General features: G+C 33.6%; 1 protein-coding gene and 1 long non-coding RNA gene across 3 annotated transcripts; both read right to left on the bottom strand.

Moving 5' to 3' along the window:
- Nucleotides 1–1,891: 1,891 nt before the first annotated feature.
- Nucleotides 1,892–5,676, bottom strand: LOC147410112 (uncharacterized). Of its 2 annotated transcripts, XR_015170309.1 has the most exons (4): nt 5,438–5,676; nt 4,959–5,079; nt 2,763–4,160; nt 1,892–2,616 (listed from the first exon to the last, which is right to left on the bottom strand). It is a non-coding gene; the product is annotated as an uncharacterized LOC147410112 (long non-coding RNA). The 2 variants fall into 2 exon arrangements; XR_015170308.1 differs by lacking the exon at nt 1,892–2,616 and having other exon boundaries at nt 2,624–4,160.
- Nucleotides 5,677–13,728: 8,052 nt separating this feature from the next.
- On the bottom strand, nt 13,729–17,208 carry LOC147410111 (putative disease resistance protein RGA3). Its single transcript, XM_086432324.1, is given in 2 exon segments — nt 13,729–15,415; nt 15,418–17,208. Coding segments are annotated over 2 exon segments (3,183 nt in total). The 5' UTR covers nt 16,929–17,208; the 3' UTR covers nt 13,729–13,743.
- Between the last annotated feature and the right edge of the window lie 3,659 nt (nt 17,209–20,867).

Here is a 20,867-nt window from a genome sequence, read left to right as displayed (position 1 = left end):
CTCCCTCATTTTTTTAATTTTTAAACTCTCTCTCTCTCTCTCTCTCTCTCTCTCTCTATTAATGTTTCTCTCCACATAACTTCGTTTCCTTCGAATGACTGAAAATCCAACCCTTTGTTGAAATCACAGGAATAGAATGAAAACCTCTCTCTCTCTCTGTGACTCTCTGTCGAAGGACTGTATTTGTTGTCATTGGATTAAAAAAAACAGGGAGAGAGAGAGAGCTTTGTCGAGAGAGAAGGAGAGAGAGAGAGAGAGAGGGCGTGAAGGGTTGGGTTTTCGTGATCCATACCTTTTCGGTTTGCTTCTAATTAAAAAGAATGGTGCGAAAAAAATGGTGGCGAAACTTTGAGGCTCAACTAGCATTCTATCGATACCTTTCAGATTTACAATAGGTGTAAAATTGAAAGATCATGAAGGATCTGATTATAAAAAATTTCAAATTTAGTTTCACCTCATTTTGATTGTTCTGTGGCGGACATAGTAGAGAGTATAGAGGTCTGTGTTGTGCCTTTCTCTGTTAAAAAACACCAAGTCTCTTCTATTTATAAGCTGAAAATGAAGCTTTACCGACCTGAATTTTATCCCCCATTTTCAGATATATATATTTCTTTCCAACCAAGAGCAGCTCTCTTGGTTTAACATGTTTCTATTTTCTAATGAAGTTAAGACAACAGTATTAACTTTTGTGATCTTTGCATCTATTAGTGTAGATGAAATTTTGATATATTTACTCTATTTCATTTGATTGCTTTATTTTTTTCTACAAAGAAAAATAGAAATCACTCTTTTGTGGAATGATCATATAGATAGCCCAAAAAACAGCCAAGATTCATCCTACATGATACCTCCTATACTTTGAAAAGAAATGACTAAAGATTCATCCATGGCATACAATACACCCGGCCCATCAACATCTTAATCTGTGGATCATCGAGTTCGTAGGTCATGTGTATAGTAATAATGGCAAACAAATGGAAGTCAAAGTTCACAATTATTATGAAATAAAAGTTGAGTTGATACTTGAAACATAGCTTTGTTTTGATAATTAAAGCTGCAATGTAACTCTAGTTTCATGTAAAAGTTCTTGGATATCCAATACAGATAGCTCCAGCTAAAACATGGCTCTCATAGATAAATGTCCTTCACGAAGGATCAGAATTCATGTTAAGAGATGACAAAAGCAGTGTAAAATCTTAAACCAGGCCATGGACCAGCAATGGAGCTTTTGCATATTTGTTGTTTCCCTCATGACACATCCAATCCTTTGAACATATCTCCCAACCTTGACAGATCCATATACCTCATAGTTCTCTGCCACTTTACTAAAAGCGTTCATCTGCCATCACCAATTTTGGATTTTTGTTATAATTTAACTTCAATAAAGATGCAACTAAAGAATATAAGATCATTGTTTAAAAGCCCAGTTCAATCTGGAATCTCTCCTATTCCTTCAATTTGTATGCGTTCAACCCTGAATCAAAAGAGCAAGGAAGTTTCCAGCTAGCAGGTTCTGAGGTACTTTTATCCCAACCTTGCACTGGGAATCTATAAAACTACCAAAACAAGCAAGGACGAGATTTCAAGCTCGTAAAAACAATTTATCAAATCTAAAACCTCTGTTAAAGAAAGAAAAAGTTTCAATCACGTCGAAATATGTATCCCCTCTCTATCTAAATGAAAGCAGAACATCTCTCCATTATAATGTTATTAAGTGTGCATTATACACACATATTGCAGCATGAGATACTTGTCTACTATGTAACATGCATAACCACTTGTTAGCATATGTTTAGAAGATTATAATATGAGATGAAAATGCAAAGTTCTTGAGATAACTATAACTATACGAAAAAAATATATATATATCCACCTTGAAAGGACTGCATTGTTCGTCATGGCAATGTCGAACGTATTCTGCTTCTCGTTAACTGGTTATCAAATCGAAAGAATCAGTTATATTCAATTGGCTGCCAGGCATAACTGCCTTGGATGTTGTTAGTGGTGAAAACTACTCAATCAGTCCTTTAAAGGTATCTAAACTTGACCAACAATTAAAACATGTAAACAACTCTTCCCTCTTTTAAGCAGACTTCTAGCTAAAGATTTGTTTAGCTGCATATAGGAGGTTCAATTCCTGTAATGTCGGTTTTCTTCCGCAAACAAACAAAGAGAAACAAGCAAGAAAGCAAATAATTATAGTTTGACCAGAAAATCTATATTAAGTCATACCCATGCTCCTCCCTACAACAATCATGGAAGTTTTAAAATAAAAACTTTCACAAAATAATTATACTTTTTACCATTAAACTTTCTAAAGAGCACATTTAACTGAATTCTATCACAGAAGACATTCAGAACAATCTATATTTTTTTTTTCACAAGCAAGATAAAGCTTAAAAGTGGCTTCACCTATTTAATAATGATGCGTGGACAATGAAAAAACCCTCAAACTTCCCATAAAGTCGCAGAGTTACATATCATCAGCTTGCCTGATTGCTCTCCCCCATCACAATTAATCTCAGTTGATATTTCTTTAAATTGGGTACTATCTTTTGATTCTTTTTTCAAATTTTTTCTACCAAATGACAACTGAATTGGTCTCCCCATTAATGTCTGCAACATCACAAAGATTAAAACAGAGAATCCAATAACAACCAAATCTTCTAAAAAATCAACAATGAATGTAATTGATCATATTTAAGAATCCAAAACTACCTTTCCCTTAAAAGCATACATAGCTGCCTTTGCTTCTTCCATACCTAACAAACCCCAAATAAAGGCACCAATGCAGACATTGATGAGTTCAAACACACCTTCTCCCATTGACCACTAATAGAAACATAGATGGTCTATGTAGATTGATGAGTCACTCACACATGGTATCATCACCTGCAGAAACATTAACATATCAGATGGTTCTTGTATGCAACATGAATCCTGTTTCGTCATTCAACTCTCATGAGATTTCTCTATGTCTAAGAAGTGTACCACAAGAGATATCAAACAACGGTGTTGTCTAGACTTGGTAGGTGTTGATGTAAATGGTTGGCAGATGTTAGTGTAAACAGATTAGTTGACGTACTTACTACAAGTTAATTGTAGATTTTCCATGTAAGAGGCAACTTCACAGTGCAACAATGACCTTCCACATGATGTAATTTATGAAAAACACAAGTAAGAGTTGCCATATGTCAATAATTAGGACGAAAGAAATCAACTTGACCTAAATTATAACCAAGCACAATATGAAGTATGACTGTAGGACATTAACAACATTCAGAAATTTACCGTTTTCCAGCCATCTGGATCAAGGAAAGAGGTGATCTTGGTGTTACTTCCAGGGATTGGCCCTGGTTGTCGGGTTATCTTTCCTCCTAGCTCTTGAGTAACCAAGTTAACAACCTCAGCACTTTTACATACAATATCAGTGCTCACAGCAATCTGGGAATGACTATTGATGCATCATAAAACAATAAATGCTTAGCGACGAACATAAAAAAAATATTGGAGTACATGATAATTAGGAAATTAACTAACCTATGCATACACATTTCCTTTAGTGTACTCGGTCACACCATAATTATATGTCAACTCCAATACAGTTGACTCGTATTCATTTGCATGTCCCAACATCACTATTGTATACTGTACAGTTCATGGAACCGAAGAAATTGATGGGTACTTATAAAAAAAAACCACAATATCAGGGAATATATTTGTATAAAAGGCAAAAATTTTTACCTTGTATGCAGGGTTGTCCAACTTCCTCAACAACTTCATTCCCAAAGCCTTTTCATAGAACTTAATAGCACGATCTAGGTCACCCACACGAAGCATAACTTGACAAAGTGGTTCAGGAGTTGGGGCCCTTTGACTAAGCTCAAAAATGTTGCCATCATGATCCTTCACAAAAGCAATGACTGATGACCCACCTTTAACTGGACCAGGTTCATGAGTGATATTTCCTCCCTTAGTCCGAATGTCTTCAACCATTTTATAGATCTGTACAGCCATGAAGTTAAAGAGTCTTAAGTTCTACAATAGACAACCATGATCATGTTTCTAAAACTTAAGTCATAGAACAACAAAAACATCTTGAGTAACGGTTGCAAAATGTCCGAAGCCTGTTCTGATGTCATAGCTATCCACTCCATAGTCTGTGAATCAACACAAAAAGTAAGCACATCAAAAACAATATTTTGACAAGATAGATAAGATTATAGCACAGAATTATAACATGGCCAGATATAAAAAGGAACAGAGAAATAGATGAATTAAAAACAATTTTGCCAACTCCTTCTTATAAGTCATTTTTCCTCTATATAACAATACCTAGTGTTACATCTGTATCTTAGTATCAAGAAAAGTAAGAAACACTCAATTAAATAAACATATACCCACTACAACGACAATCAATGGTAACACAGCTAGATATACACATATATAAAGAGCCAAAAGCACTAACATAGTTGCTCAAAATACCAACCCGAGTCGTCAAAAGACAAAGAAGCTCTAACAAAGACTCATCATATGTTATACAGTCATCCATCAACAAAAAAACAACTGATTGCTCATACAAAGAGCTGTTCAAGGTACCCATTGGTTTGAAACTCTCTTGGAAACAGACTATAAATATGAAAGACAATGACATTGTGATTTCCTCTACAATTGCATAAGTTCTTTATCTAGAAGCAAAAAAAAATTTACTCTTCTCCACATTCAGAAATTATCTAGAAGTCTTTTCGTAATTAGTCTTAATAAATTCTCCACATTCAAACATTATCTAGAAGCCTATTCGTAATTTACTCTTCTCCTCATTCAGACATTATCTAGAAGCATCAAATTACATGCTTCAAAATATAGGAATCAGTTGGATAAGTATTTCAAGTATTCCAAAATGAAAAGATTGAAGAACCAACATAAGTGATGGAGAAGAAAGTATAGCGAAGGCCTACATGAAGGTGACATGTGAATTGGTGCAACGGATTCCCTCCCAACCATCACCACAAGGATCTGATCCCTGCCAATTTGGTGGAACATTCTGACATAGATTCTTGAAGGACATTAGAGCAGCACCTACATCATTATAACAACGACTTACATCGAGTTTTTCTTTGTGTCAAATGTGTTCCAATTGGGACAATATTTAGGAAATAAACCAGAACAATAGGCAGCAGAAGCAGATTTTTTGAAAAATACGGAACAATATTTAGGAAATAAACCAGAACAATATTTAGATTTATAAAATCATTGGGATATATTATCAAATTTTTATTTGTTCTTAGATTTTGTTTCTTCATGCAAAATTAACACATTTGGGAAATAGAAAACCAAAATTAATATATTTTGTAGAATCAAAAACCCTAGATCTCAACTTCAATAGTCAGTATAGTGTTATGGATCTACCAACCAGAGAGAGAAAAGAGATACTCACCTTAAAATCAACAGAGAAATTTCAAAAGGCTAATGGCTTCTTCTTCTCTCCATCCTTCCAATGTTGAGAGATCAAGAGATCACTTCGACAGATCAAAGACAGAGAGATCTCTTGGACAGAGCAAAGAGAGAGAGAGATCAGAGGGTGAGATGAGATCGAGGGAGGGAGAGAGAGAAATCAGAAACTGAGAAAGATGAGATCGAGTGATCAGAGGGTTAGATGAGATCGAAGGAGAGAGAGAGAGACGAGAGACAGAGAAAGATGAGATCGAGAGAAATCGATCGATCGAGAGAGAGAGAGAGAGTCCCAATCGCGGTTTAATGGGGGAAAAAACATGAAATTCGTGGTCTACTAACCGTCAAATTTGGACTCTAAAATTCGACGGGCAAGCCCAACAATTTTTTATGTAAAATTTTGAAGTTTTCACGTAGTGTTATTCTCAACGAATGGTTTCAATTACTCAGGACCATCGTTTGTGTTGGTCGAATTTTTTGCATTTTCACGTAGTAGTAGATTTACACCAAACCTTGGCAAACTGAATAAAACATGTAATAACGGTATAAAATCCTACAAAAAGTTCTAGAAATCTCTCTCATTTAAAAAATTAAATCAAAGAAAATGAGAAAGAATATAGGAGGTGAAGGAAAATATGTGCACGAAATCCCTCATATTAAATAATTTGATACACAAAGGAATGGAAAGATACCTGTAAAGTGAAAACAAATACATGCTTTAATTTGGTCTTCAACAAATGATCTACTAAGTATGTGAGATGAGGAACTTCTCTTTCTTTTTTGATAATCGGGTATCCCAATAGATAGCGGATCGGGCTTGTATATGGACTTTGCCCAATCCATCACCCCATCCCATGTAATGCTTATTTCAAATTCACTTTATTTTGGAGCTCAAAAATATGCAATTCATCTCTGAGGTTGATCAATCTCTTTAGTTTTCCTATCTCATGTCCACTCTCTTATCAACATTGAACTTTCACAGTGTTCTTAGACATGTTAATCCTCCAATTCTCTCTTATATCCAACGAATGTTTGCAGTCCAAAAATCAAGATGGTGTAGATTAATTAAGTTTCATGTGTCCTTGGGTAACTCAACTAACCAATAACACTTACTAAGGTCTAATGTCTAATGTCTACAAGTTCTTAAGGCTGCTCGTTCATTCATGCAATCTTTGTATATTTGTAGAAAATACGGTAAGGTACAGTAGGTGTTTCACATTGCTAATGAGCCACGCAATTGTTTGATATTTGTAGCACTCAAATCCAACACACGAAATAATTTGTTTATTGGAATTGATTATTAGGGATGCTTCTAGTTTCAATTCTTGGGCATGCTAGTAAAGTGTGCATCCTTTTGCATTTAAGAAATTCCTTATTGTTGGATCATTTTCTTTATGAGTGATGCATGATGAATATTGAGCATCTTTAAAAAAATGAAGTACTGGCCGATAGTACTAAGCATCTTAAAAAAATTGTTGACATACCTCCTTAGACCTTTTTTCCATCGCTCTCAATTGTTGTTGGGTGGTTCAAATACCCCTCATAAAATTGACGAGTATTTGAATACCCTATTTTTTAAGAGAGCTTTTATCGCCGCACCAACTTTTTCTAATGCCATCCCAAGTTGTGTGTTAATTCTTTGGTGATTTACATATGAATAGGAGTGGCGTTAGAAAAAATAGGTGTGGCAATAGAATTTCTGTTTTTTAAACTAATGACATTGCCCCTTGAATTGGGTCTTTACTCATAAGCTGATGGAAAATGACTGAAAAAATCTTTTCTTCAACCTCTAACAGTAAAATCCTTAAATTTTCTCCCGAAAACTAATCATCTTCAAGCTCTTCAACCTTCCTATATATAATCTATAGTTTTGCCCCCTAAAAGAAAATACTGGCTTTGCCCCTACTCATATGTACACCAAACTGAGTCAATTTGAAAACTCACAAATCCACTTGGTGAAGTCAATTAAAAATATATTAAATTTGTTAATAAATAAAAAATATATATATATTTTTTTTTACTTCCACAAAAATATTATACATAGCCTTGCTCAACCGAGGAATTCCTGCAATAATTGGCATCATCATCTCCACAAAATGACTGTATCTTTGAGTAGTCCCACACACCATTATTCCAAACCTCACTAAGAGGAAGAAGATCATTCTCATTTGGAAACTGCACGGTAAGATATCCATTGCCTAACCAATTGTGGAAAAGAAAAGAGAGACTATTTCCTTTATCCACCACAAAACGCATACTAGCCAGAAAAATTGGGAGAACGTTTTGATAAGTATCGAAATATTCATATTTTATCCATATTTATTACGACACTAAATAGACTTTCCGACCCTAACGTTCATACTTGTACGTGTAATCTTACATTTAATTCAATCAAGGTCTAACATGCATTTTTAGTTTAATCATATTATAAATTGTGTAAATAAATGATAATTGAAAATTCTAACTTTTTGTGTATTTTTGTAGATTATTGATTAAAGATTAATGAGATCCGGAGTAGAAAGATGAATGTGACAAAATCAAGAAGCAAAACCGAATATGTTCATTTCACTTTCATTGCTGTCATTATTCACCTCGACTATTATTTACTGCGACACGATAAAATGGATTGAATAAAGGAATGTGGTAATCCATGATTTGATGAAGTGGTTGCAATAAATACGATCCAAGGAAAAATGGGCTCGCATTATGAAATAGTGGAGGTTGTTCTTAAACCACCAAAATCCATAATCAAGCCTAAAGTTTATGCTCAAGCCCAATTCATCAAAAATCCATAATCAAGCCCAACCCAAACTCTTCAATTATTCTCAATATTCCCTAATTTGTTCCTAGTTTCCATCCCACATGTCTCAAGAAAATATTAAATTAATCCCTCCACATTTTCTATAAATACCCTAAGCCAAAGCTTTCTTCATTGCTTTTCCCCATCTTCTTCTATTTTTTCTTGTAATTTTTAGTTTTAATTTTGTTGAAAGTTGAAGAAGGAAGGTTCTCAAAGATTGTAAAATCAAGATCAAGACAAGCAATTTCTACCTGCTACTCTCTCTCTCTCTCTCTCTCTCTCTCTTTCAATCTCTCTTAATTTAAATTTAGATCTTGTGATGATAATTGGCTAAACCTTTCCCTTCTTAGGAAATTGAGGAAGTCATGAGCAAGTTGTAAAATCACACACTTAATTTTTCTCAATCTCGATAATGTTTCATATACCCAAGTTAAAGTTGCTTAAGATCTTTGCACAATAGAGTGGCATTAACAATCTTCAAGAAGCAACTTTTTCGAGACGCATAGCAAGGAAAACTTGTAAGTTCCAATGCCTAACACTCGTTTATCTGACCACAACCTCATTGCCCAAAGCCAGCTCTATATTATGTAAAGGACATGAAATAAATAAACAAGAATGAATGATAAGAAAATAGTTGAATAGTATGAGAGGATTTGATCGTTGAGCTTGCAGATCATATAGCTTTGCATGCAAGGGTGGAGCCACGATTTTACACACGTGAGGGCAACCAAGAGAGAATTTTTTGTTGGGCCAATAATCCATAAATCCTAATAGACTTTGAAAAATCTTGTGGGGGCAAGTGGCCCCACCATAAATCCTCTCTTGTTTGCATGAGTCTTAATGGTTTAAATGACCATTGAATTTGTGATTTGTGGCTGCAAAATTTTTATTTGTTATTATCGACTACTAACGACACTAGATATCCCTAGAATCAATAATGGTGTTTATGAGTGAGCATTTCTATATGATCGCCCATAAACAAATGTAATAACATCCAAAAAATCTAAAATTTAAATATAATAATATCCACACAATAATTTTTTAGTTCTAGTTTTCGCCAACTCTTTGTTTTGGGAGATTTTTGAGTTCTTGGTTATGAGTAATCTTACATTTGAATTATTTTTTGGATATTATTACAGCTAAATTTCATATTCGTAAAACTTTCTACTGTGATATTATATTGTATCAACATATTGATTATTTATGCTATTATCATATTTGGATGTGTGTATTTAGTACCTTGGATTCTAGCATAAAATCATGAACATTTCTATTCATTAAAATTACTGTATACTTGTTTTTGAAGTTAAATCTAGGTTGTTCTGCCTACATTTTTTTTTCTTCTAAATGATGAAAAAAATAATATAAAAATTAAACAAAGGCAAACATGAAATTTAAGTATAATTAGACAAATTGTATATCAACATTTTGGATAAGTTTTACAGTGATAGACATTGCAAAAAAAAAAAAAAAAAAAAAAAAAAACTGTAGAAACCTTATCAATTAAATATCATATGTGACAAGTCTATCTAGTCTATGACAGAACAAATCCTGCAAATCCCTGTCCTTATTAAGTTGTCTTCTCTTTTTTCAGTTTGATCCATTGTTTTGTGGTCCTTTGTGTTTGTCTAAAAGAAGTGAATAATCATTCCCCACGACTAATTGACTGAGAGAGAGACCAATCCATAACCAAATCTCATTAAACTAAATCATAGACTATGACTTGTAACATCTTCAATGTAGGTTGCTAAATTGGTGTCCAATCTTATGTTCACAACAATTTACCCAAAAAGACTGATCAGATGGGGAAGGCGTAATTATGATTATAAGAGGGTCATAGGTTGAACTGGGGCACGATACGTGAGCATATGACATCCTGGATCAGAGATAGGTAATACAACACTCAACACCTTATTTGTGTAAAAGAAGCACTAACACAAACTGATAAACATGATTCACATTTAAGGGCGGGGTGTAACCATTATCATTATAATATAAAAAAAAACATACCGTCTCTTTACCAATCTATAAATCCTGACCATTTGTACTTAAGATGCCAACCATCTCAACTGCATATCTTGCTTGTGCAGTGTCACTATGCATGAAAATCTCCTACTAAACATGTACAAAGCAGTTAGACAAAACAATAAAAATTCAAATTAATTAAACCCATTATTCATCAAGATGTTGAAATATTCTATATGTTTTTTGAAATACGCTTACAACATCTCAGCATCTAATTATATTGAAGGCAATAGACGGTAAATATATTTTTCTTCTTCTAATCCTTTAACTATTTTCAACTGTTGTCTTATGCGCTATATCTTTTAAATTGTCATTTGGATTTCTTATACTAGACTTCAATAATATATTTAATTAATTTTGAAGGGTGTTAACTCGATTACAAACCTAACGTCTGACATCTTCATCAAGTTTTCTCTGACATTTAGGGTGGACTATTAAAACCTAGAAATGGTCCCAAATTTATATTGGTTCAATTTGTATGCCATTATGAGTATGGTGCTTTCGATGCAATGATACTTGTTGCAAGGGCTTTTCTTGTTGTTCGATGCATGTTTAATCATTTTTATCACACCTTAAACCAACTCTTTTGGTAACCAACAGGAATAATTTTTTTTTTCCAATCAACTCTATTTAAAGTCTTATGAAGAGTACATTTTAGGAAATTAATGGGAAAACTCAAATATTGCAAACTTACATTGATAGTTTCTCTTCTCAGAATTTCAAACTTTGAAACTGTTTATGTGTAATAATTTACTTAGAAATTGAGAGTGGTTATCATACTGACAGATTTCTTTTTGGTTCCTTGTTTTATTTATTTTTAATTTTGGTTATGGAAGATGACCTGTTAACTGTAGGAAATAACTTTTTTTTTCTAATAATTCGAAGAGACAAAGTTATTTTTTCTATAAAATATTTTAAACCACAACATGAACCCATCATCATCAAAGCCTTATCCAAAATTTGGGGCAGGATACACACATGAATGGAAAGCTGCTTGCTTATGTTGAAACATGTAAGAAAAATCCAAATATTGGTTGCCTAGCTTCATGACATGATACAAGGGGATCTATCAAGGTCTTTTCAGCGTACTCTATAAAAGTTCATCCCATGGAATCTATATAAAGTCTAACTGAATATAGAATATAGGGGTCATTTAGAAATGAGAGCTGCTATTGCCACACCAACTTTTACTAATGCCACACCAATTCCTATGTAAATCACCAAAGAATTGCACATAGTTGGTGTGGCATTAGTAAAGGTTGTTGTGGCAATAGCAACTCTCTTTAGAAATTCACCTTATTTGAGAGAGGAACCTCTTACTTTTTGAGGGACCCTCAAACTCATTCCTACAAATTCCTGTTTTCTGTCCAAGAGAAATCACATGAGATCATGGTCAAGTATACAAAAATTATAAGATATAAAATAATTAGTTGAATTAAATCAAAACCATACATTCACTAAATATATCCAAGTAAAATACTCATTGGATCTTCCTTTTCCCTCCTCCTTTATCCGGGCTTGGGACCGGCAATATAAAACGGTTAATTTTACGTCGACGGAGTTAAAAAGGGGTTAGTTAACAATAAAATAACAATTATTAGTAAAACAATATAAGAAGAAAAAAAATATTATATAAGTTTTAAAAAAAAACAAGTAAATAAGTCTAAAGTAATGAAACTAAATGTATCAAGGTGCCTCTCTAAGTCCATGACGAGGAGGATGACAAAAGCAGGTAAAAAAAGTCTAAGGGAGTGGAACTAAATGTATCTAGGTGCCTCTCAAAGTACTTGATTAGGAGGATGGCCATCGGGAAACATGTTGTGGAAGAACTAAGTTATTTGCTCTTGCACCTCACTTTGGATTTCTCTCTACACATGCATCTCTTTTTATAACTCAGTAATCTTTTCCTCATGTTGCCTATCATGTTTTGCTACTGTATTGTGCAGATCCGTCAACTTGTACTTCTTGAAGAGTCCCTTTAGATGACAACCTGTAGAATTCATAAGTAACAATTACCAAAATCATAACAATTGTGGCCCCAACTTCAAAATGGAACAAATTCGATCAAATGAAGGCACTAAATTTCATGAGTAAGAGCTGTCAAAAAATAATCAACGGATTTAGTCCATTGATTTTTTAATCCAACTAACAAACTTCCTATGTCATTTTTCGACAAGGTAAACAGTCAAATATGTGGGAATTTTATGGTTTTAGTTTGTCAAATTTCACGTTTTTAACGTAGTGTAACCACATTACTTTTTTATGAATTATCCAACCTAGTCATGGTAATGGATAAGATTGATTCATCAGATTAAAATTGTCATTTTGATAATAAACAGGCCAGGTTTGAGTCATAAGTTTTTCGACATGTATGATTCACCCATGGGGAATAATTATGGGTCAAAGCAAGTAAGTTTGTTGGTTGTGGATCAAGTTTGGTTCGGGCTGTGATTGGAAAAAGTCAAGTTCAAGTTATGGGTTGAGAGAGGCAAGTCAAGTTAGAGTTGAACAATTGGGCGGACTTAATGAAGTTGGTCCGATTCAAATAACCAATTGTCCAACCACCAATCTAAGTGAATCAACAATTTTTCTGATCCATTTTAAATTTATAAAATTTTAAATTTCCTTTTCCAAATATGATTTTGGGAAAAGAAAAATATAATTTCATTAATGAAATATCCTTTAATGATCCAACCTCAATAATATATATTTAATATCATATTTTTAGGAGCATAAACTCTGATGCAAATCGAGTCAAATTGATGACTTAGCGAGTCCGAGTCACCTTGAAATCCAAGTAATTGGTTGAGTTGATTGGCCAATTTTCAAATCAACTCAACGAATTATAAAACTAAGGTTACAACTAAACACTCAATGTCAGATCTGTGTTTTCAACCATACCTATTCAGAATCACTTGCACCAAAGTCCTGGAAAAGAAAATTATTAGCTTCCAGTGTAGCAACTGAAACATGAACACTAGAAAAATTAAAAGATTAATGATAAATGCAACTCAAGACTGTAGCCCCATTCTTAGTTTATATATGTAAAAACAAAAAAAACAAAAAAATTGAAAATTGAAATGTTAAAAGATTGGAAAATGTTATAATTTAATTTAAAACTCAATCTTATTGGAAAAAATTTCATAATATTTTAAAATAAATAAAACATTTTATTTTAGTTTTTCCTAAGTAAATCAATGCATTTTCATTCTAAAATCGAAAAGTTGATTCCATAAAGTGTTGGAGGTGAGTCTCACACGTTACCAAATAATGGGATGAAATTATCTTATTTATTGGGGACAACAAAAGTTTCAAACTATGTGCAAAATCCATAATAAAAAAATAAAAATAAAAATAAAGTAATTTTGATAAATAAGTTGTATTTATTTATTTATTATTATATATTTTATAAGTTAAAAAACGGTCGAACTTCAAATTGTGATTAATTAAGGGGTATTTAGGGTATTTTAGTGTAAAAAGACAAAGCATACCGTGTATAAGTTGGGGATGTGTGATATCTTGGGCCAATATTCGCCACTCTCCTTCTGGCACTGTTCTACTAGCAATGGACAATAGGAAATTTGGAGAGTTTGAAGCGTGGTGGGCAGTCCCTCCTTTGGCAAGGTTGCCAGTCTTCTACATTGGTCGATTTTCAAGTATTTAAGGGAGATGAGGTTTTTCAATCCATCTGGCAAGGATGCCAGTTGAGGAAGGTTCCAAATATGCAACTCTTGAAGGGATACTAGGTATTGTAGACCCTCTGGCAAGGATGCCAGTTCAGGAAGGTACCCAATATGCAACTTTTGAAGGGATACTAGGTATTGTAGACCCTCATCTGGCAAGGATGCTAGTTGAGGAAGGCTATAAAGATACAACTCTTGAAGGGATAATAGGTATTGTAGACCCTCTGGCAAGGATGCTAGTTGACGAAGGTCCGTAAGAAACAACTTTTGAAGGGATGCTAGGTATTGTAGACCCTCATCTAGAGTAACCAACTTTTCACAATCATGGATAAAAAGCTCTTTGAGTGCTTTTAGGTTCTTCAACGACCCACTGGGTATGCCCTTTAGATTTTTAAAACGATCTATCTTCAAGGAGGAGAGAGAGGTGAAGTAAGACAGAGAGCTTAATATCCTCTCATTGCAATTAACAATTTTAAGTGTATGGAAGCAAGGGAAATCACCTTTTTCTTCAGTGCCACTACTCCATTCTACTAAATTTGAGAATGAATTACCATTGCTTAGACTAAATGTCTTGAGGGAAGGTAGCTGCCACAGAGGAGGGAGGGTTTGCCATGATTTACAATCCCTTATCCTCACTATCTCTAGTTTGGAGAAAGACGGATCCCCTATCCAACTTGGAAATCTTTCACCATTGTAGCCTTTGATATTTAGGATTCTGAGATTAGGGTGCGGTTGGAACCTTTCAAGTATTTCCTCTGCAATTCTTACACTCTGATAACCTTCCCATGATAAATCCAACTCCTCCTCTTCAATATATTCTCTATTATCCCACACGACCTCTTTTGCATTGACCACATTTTGGAGCCCTGAAATCTGCAATCGACCTCTGAGGTTAATCAATTTCATCAATTGTCCTATCTCATGCCCACTATCTTTACCAACAATGAACTTTGACAGTGTCCGTAGACATGTTAATCCCCCAATTCCCTTTGGTGTTGAACTCATATAATAGGACGGAAAGGTAAGATGTCGTAGGTTAATCAGGTTTCTTGTGTCCTTGGGTAACTCAACCAAGAAAGTACAGTGACTAAGATCTAATATCTGCAGATTATAAAGGCTGTTCACTGATTCTGGCAATCTTCGTATAAGAACAGAAGAAAGGGCAAAGTATCGTAGGTGTTTCAAATTGCCAATTGAATCGGGCAACTCTGTTATTCTATCACCATCCAATTCCAACACACGAAGGAATTTCATTTGTTGGAATAGCTTAGTGGGGACGCTTTTAGTTCCAAACCCCAGCAGAAACACTCGTAAAGTGTGAAGCCTTTTGCATTTAAGCAACCTCTCAAACATTGTAAGACCATTTGTTGTATGAGTGATGCAAGAACTATACCGAGCCTTTTCAGGAAAATCAATTAATTTTTCGTCCTCCATTCTAAAACATTCACCTTCGGAACTAGATCATGAATCAGATCATGCATCTTGTACGCCAATTTGTCATACTTACTTTTCTCACACAGGAAGAATGACCTCCATAGCAAATCATCAAAGTAATCACAACCCACATCTTCCATTCCCCTTTGCCCCACATCGGATGTAATAAAACCTTCCCCCATCCACAATTTGACCAATTTCTCCTTTTCAAATTCATAGTCCTTGGGAAATATGCTACAATACAGAAAGCACTGCTTTAGATGTGAGGGCAAATGATGATAACTCAATCTTAGAGAATTTAAGATATCATCTTCTCCTCCTTGTGGCAATTTCCATATTTCACTGTTCAAAATGTCTTTCCATTTTCTTTCTTGTTTCGTATCTTGTAAGACAGCTCCTAGTGCCTTTGCAGCCAAAGGTATACCCCTGCACTTTTTTGCAATTTTCTTGCCAACCACCACCAGATCTGGATGCTCATCCCAGCTCTCAGTTGGAAATGCTCGTTTTCCTAGCAATAACCAACAATCTTCATCTGACAAAATTCCCAAGGGATAACCATGAATAGTGCCCATGATCCGTGAAACTTTTTCACTTCGAGTGGTGACAAGAATTTTACTCCCCTTTGCTCCACATTGCAAGGGAGCTCTTAGGACTTCCCACTTTTTAGAATCTTCATTCCAGACATCATCTAATACGAGTAGAAATTTCTTCCCACTCACTATTTTCTGAATTTCTTCAGCGAGTGAGGTTAATTCCTTATAATTAGATGATGTCTTTGAAGTACTCTCTATAATCGCCTTTGACAGTCTTTCCAAATCAAAATCATCAGACACACATACCCATCCTCTTAGTTCAAAATGCTTTTCAACGCTCTCGTCGTTATAAATAAGCTGAGCAAGGGTTGTCTTACCTACTCCACCCATACCGACTATGGGAATAACAGAGAGCTCCTTTGCAACAGACCCATCAGATACCAACAGATTTATTAACTTCTCCTTATCGTTTTCTCTACCGAGAACATCTGATTCATGTATCAAGGAGATGGTTTTCGATCTCTTCCTGACATCAGGTAGCTGCGACCCTCCACCTCCTTCACGAAGATGAAGATCAATCCTTTCCTTTGCAATAATTTCTAATTTCTCATTGATGTCCTTTATCTTATGACTTATCTCATATGGAAATCGAAGCGACTTTAAACAGAAACAGGAAAAGAAGAAATTGCATACCTGCTTCCACTTGCTAGTTTGATTTTCACCTTCCACTTTGGATCGTAAAGCTTCAGTTGCAAACTCATCCAATATGTCTTCGGCATCGTAAGCGACATCTTTAAGCTTTGTCATCCAATCTCTCACCTGCTTTGAATGAATTTGCTTTTCCTCAGCATCCTGAAGAACCGATTGAATTGCTGACAAGAAACTAGACAATTTGTCCAACTCCTCCTTAACACCCCATAACAATCCAAACTCTGATACAATTGAATAGCCAAGCTGCTCCAATACAGGCTTAAGAAAAGCATATGCAACTGATTCTGCCATGCTTATTATATAAATCTCTTAAGAAGACTATGAAACAGAAAGAGAATTGCAATTGATGAATGAAATTGTTGATATTGAAGAAGAAGAAGAAGAAGAAACAGCAGCAACAGCAACAACAACTGCTTTGACTTGTTTTGAGGGGTGCATGTGCTTACTCAATAATTTTCTGAGTCAACTCCATAATAATCAGTTCGACTTGTTAACAGAGCTGACTCAGTTGTGAAATCACCAAAATCAGGTCATTAGATAAGATTGAAGCCCTTATATTAGTTTTAATTAATTACAAGTTTGAAAATAGTTTTAATACTTTATAATTAACAATTGATTTTTTTTTTCTTTTTAAATAATCATTAAAGTGAAATTTACCAACTCATGAAGAAGAGATTTCCAAATTACCATGACAGTACATATTCCAAAATAGTTACCAAATCGTAAGCATCTCCAATTAAACCCTACATCTTCAAATATGGAGACCGTTTTGCAAAATTAAACTCCAATAGTCTTCAATTTTGCCAGGGATCTCTATATTACTATTTGCTTTCTCTAATTTCCTTTTCTTTCCATTCAACATTTTAAATGTTATTTCTGTTGTTCACAATTTTCAAAACAATCCACTGACATATTTTTAAATCCTTTTTATGTCAAAAGTAAAGAAGATGCTTTTTTGAAGGGGTTGGTTGGAGATCCCCTAAAATGATAATATGGCAGGGGTAAAATTGGTTTTTCACCAAATTAATATTAGGGGCATTCATGGTATTTATAAAAAAGTGAAATAATTACCATTTTTTTAAAATAGTTTGGAATGTGTACTTTCCTATTAAATAATATATTATTTCACAACATGTTTATGGTAACCCACTCTTAAGTATAACTGTAAACTCAGTCCCATTTTTATAAGAGGAGTTGGTACATTTTCAATTTTAGTTGCCATATTGGTTTTTCACCTAAAAAAATTCAATTGAGTCAACCAAGTTTTGTGTTGAATCCATTTAAGGTCCTCCAAACTTTGGGAGGAACCTTGGTATCCTCAAAAATGAGTTCCTTGATGAATTGCTCTATGGTTCTAGAATGGGGCCTAATCCTAATGTTGATGCCTCATCAGTGGAGGGGAGCGAAGGACTGAAATCTCTCAAATGGTTGAAGGATTGTAGGGTTGTTGACAACGTGGCATCTTGCCTTTGTAGAGATTAGGAAGAACACTCGGACCACTTGTTTAATAAGTGTACATTCACGCACAATGGGTCTGGGCAGAGCTATTGAGAAGATGTCTGGACTATTGTTCTTTTCTTTGCATTAGGAGCCTACCTTGAACAAGTAGTTTTATATGCCTTTGTATCTATCAAAGAGGATTCAAAAATTTATACTTTTTTCCAAAAATCAACCAGTCCCTAAATTTCTAACCCATACATTAAAAAAATGTTTGGCTATCTTTAGGGCCTCCGAACGTCACCCTATATATCGTGTTTCTTTAGAAAAAAATCAACACCATAGTTTCAAAACCTGACCAAGTCGGCTTTATTGGATTTGAAGGTAAGTCAATCTCGAAACTCAATAGAAGCAAAGCAACTTATTAAGTCAACACAACAAAACTGCTAAGAGCAACTCCAATCGGTCTCTATATCTCTATATTTAGAGATAAAGACCTCCGAACCAAGTTCCAATCGGTCTCTTAATGTCTAACACACCCTCTAAATCACTATTCACGTCTTTGGAATTGGAGACAAAGCAAAAAAAATAGAGATGGTCTCTATTTCATTATTCATGTTGCACAAATACCAATTGTGTCCCCATTATTTTACATAAATGACATTCTTAATTTCCTTTTTCAATAAAAATATATTTTAAATATAATTTTTATGCCTAATTTATTTTCAATTATTATTATTTAATATTTTTAATTCTTTTATTAAATATTTATAAAAATATTTTAAACTCAGATTTAATCAATTGTTCAACCAAATTCGACAAAAAATTATAATAAAAAACAATTTAATCGTGAATATTCATATATATTTTTTTTTTTGAAATAAATGAAACTAATTTAAATGTATATATTTATATTTTTCTACTAAACATGATTAGACCAAATTTGATTTCTCATACAATTGGTGGATTTTTATTTAAATTTTTTTTTTTTTTTAAATATTTAACTTGGGGTGTAACAAGTAAAGTTGGGTTGCCAATAGCAATTTAATTATTTTTTAAATATTTAACTTGGGTGTAACATGTAAAGTTGGGTTGTCAATAACAATTTTTTTTTTTTTTTAATTTAACTTGGGGTGTAACAAATAAAGTTGGATTGTCAATAGCAAGTTTTTTTTAATTTTTTATTATGTGAATAGTGAATTAGAGACGTCAAATTCACAGAATCAGGTGAGAACAGTCAGCCGAGTTTTGGGTCGAACCCACCAGTTTTAATTTATTTAATAGGTTTAGATCTATGATTTATTCATTTCAGCATCCACGTGGAAACCACTACGCTCGTTTCTTACTTTTATTCATCAATCGTTGACCTTATCAACCAGGCTAGCTGGAAACTTAAATTAAAATAAAGTAACATAAAATATCTATTTTTAAGGTTTGATAAAACAATTAATAATAAGAATAAAATATTGAATAAATTATTAAAGAGTAATTTATCTCACACTTAGTTTGAAAATTGTAAGGGTAATTAAGTAATAAGTTTAATCCTTCTTGGACAGTAAAATAATTAAGGCTGTTAGTTATTCAATATTATTTTAGACTTTGTAAGAATATGTGTATAGATGGCTCTCATCCTTGGAATTCTATGATCTTTGACCAGCATCAAAGTGTTGACATCGATGCCTACGAGTTTCTTAATCTTGACATAGGCTTTAAAATCGCCAACAATAATCCTCCCTTTGATAATCACTGTTGAATTATCAACAAAAAGAAGCATTGACTTTCGATCAAGAAGTAAACCTAATATCACCAATTTCTTCAGTGGTATTACTAAATTACAAAATTACTTGGAATAGTGAAATAATAACTTGTTGAATATTTACAATTTTAAATCATTGTTAAATTCTTATTCGAATCAACTTGATGTGAAATTCATGTAATTTCTAAATGATGTATCAGTTTGGCTGGCAAGTAATTTCTTGCGATTTCTATAAAAGGAAGAAAGGGAAAATCTGGTAAAATAGTTAAGGTTCAAAGTCCCTCATTTTTAATGTTACACAATTTTAAAAAGAGTGTTTTCATATTTAATATTTTTCAAGTGATAAAATGGTCTTTCGAATAAATTAATTAAGTGAAGGGCATCAGGGTGTAAATACTTAGAACTATCAAGGGTGTAAATATTCATCACTCATTGACTTTACCAACATGAGTTAGTGCGCAAGTTAAATTAAAATATAAATATTATGTTTTCGTTTGGTGTTTGTAAACAATAATAATTAGAATAAAATATTGAATAGATTTATTAAAGGGTACACTGTCTCACGCATGGTTTGAAAACTTGTCTCCCATTAGCAAAATAAGAACTTATTAATGAATATTTAAATGAATCAACTTGATGCACGGGGGGAGGGGGGGGGGGGGGGGGGCTAGTTGAGATCAGGGCTTAAAATGGTGCGGATTTTATCCAAAATCTGAGTGATTCGAATTCAAATTTAGTGGGTTTGATTTCATTAAGTATATCTGAATTAAAATTAGGTTCAAAAGCGAGTTGATGTCCCTTAATCAGATATGTATCTATTCTTATATTCATCAAGATCCGAATGATATATTACTTGAAAAATTGTATTTTTATATTTTTAAGTCATCTTTCATCAACCAACAACAATTGATTGTAATAGTCAAGGCCTCTCTTCAAGATGGAGAGGTCTTGATATGAAGTCACTATTTAGTTAAATTTTATTTATTTTATTTTAAAATGATTCAGATATGGTCTTAACTAGTATGATTCGAGTTGGA

This window comes from Akebia trifoliata, chromosome 2, assembly GCF_017979445.1.
Source record: "Akebia trifoliata isolate Shusen 1 chromosome 2, ASM1797944v1, whole genome shotgun sequence".
NCBI lineage: Eukaryota > Viridiplantae > Streptophyta > Magnoliopsida > Ranunculales > Lardizabalaceae > Akebia > Akebia trifoliata.
Note: the sequence above shows the minus strand (reverse complement) of the source record. Positions and strands in the feature narration are given on the sequence as shown.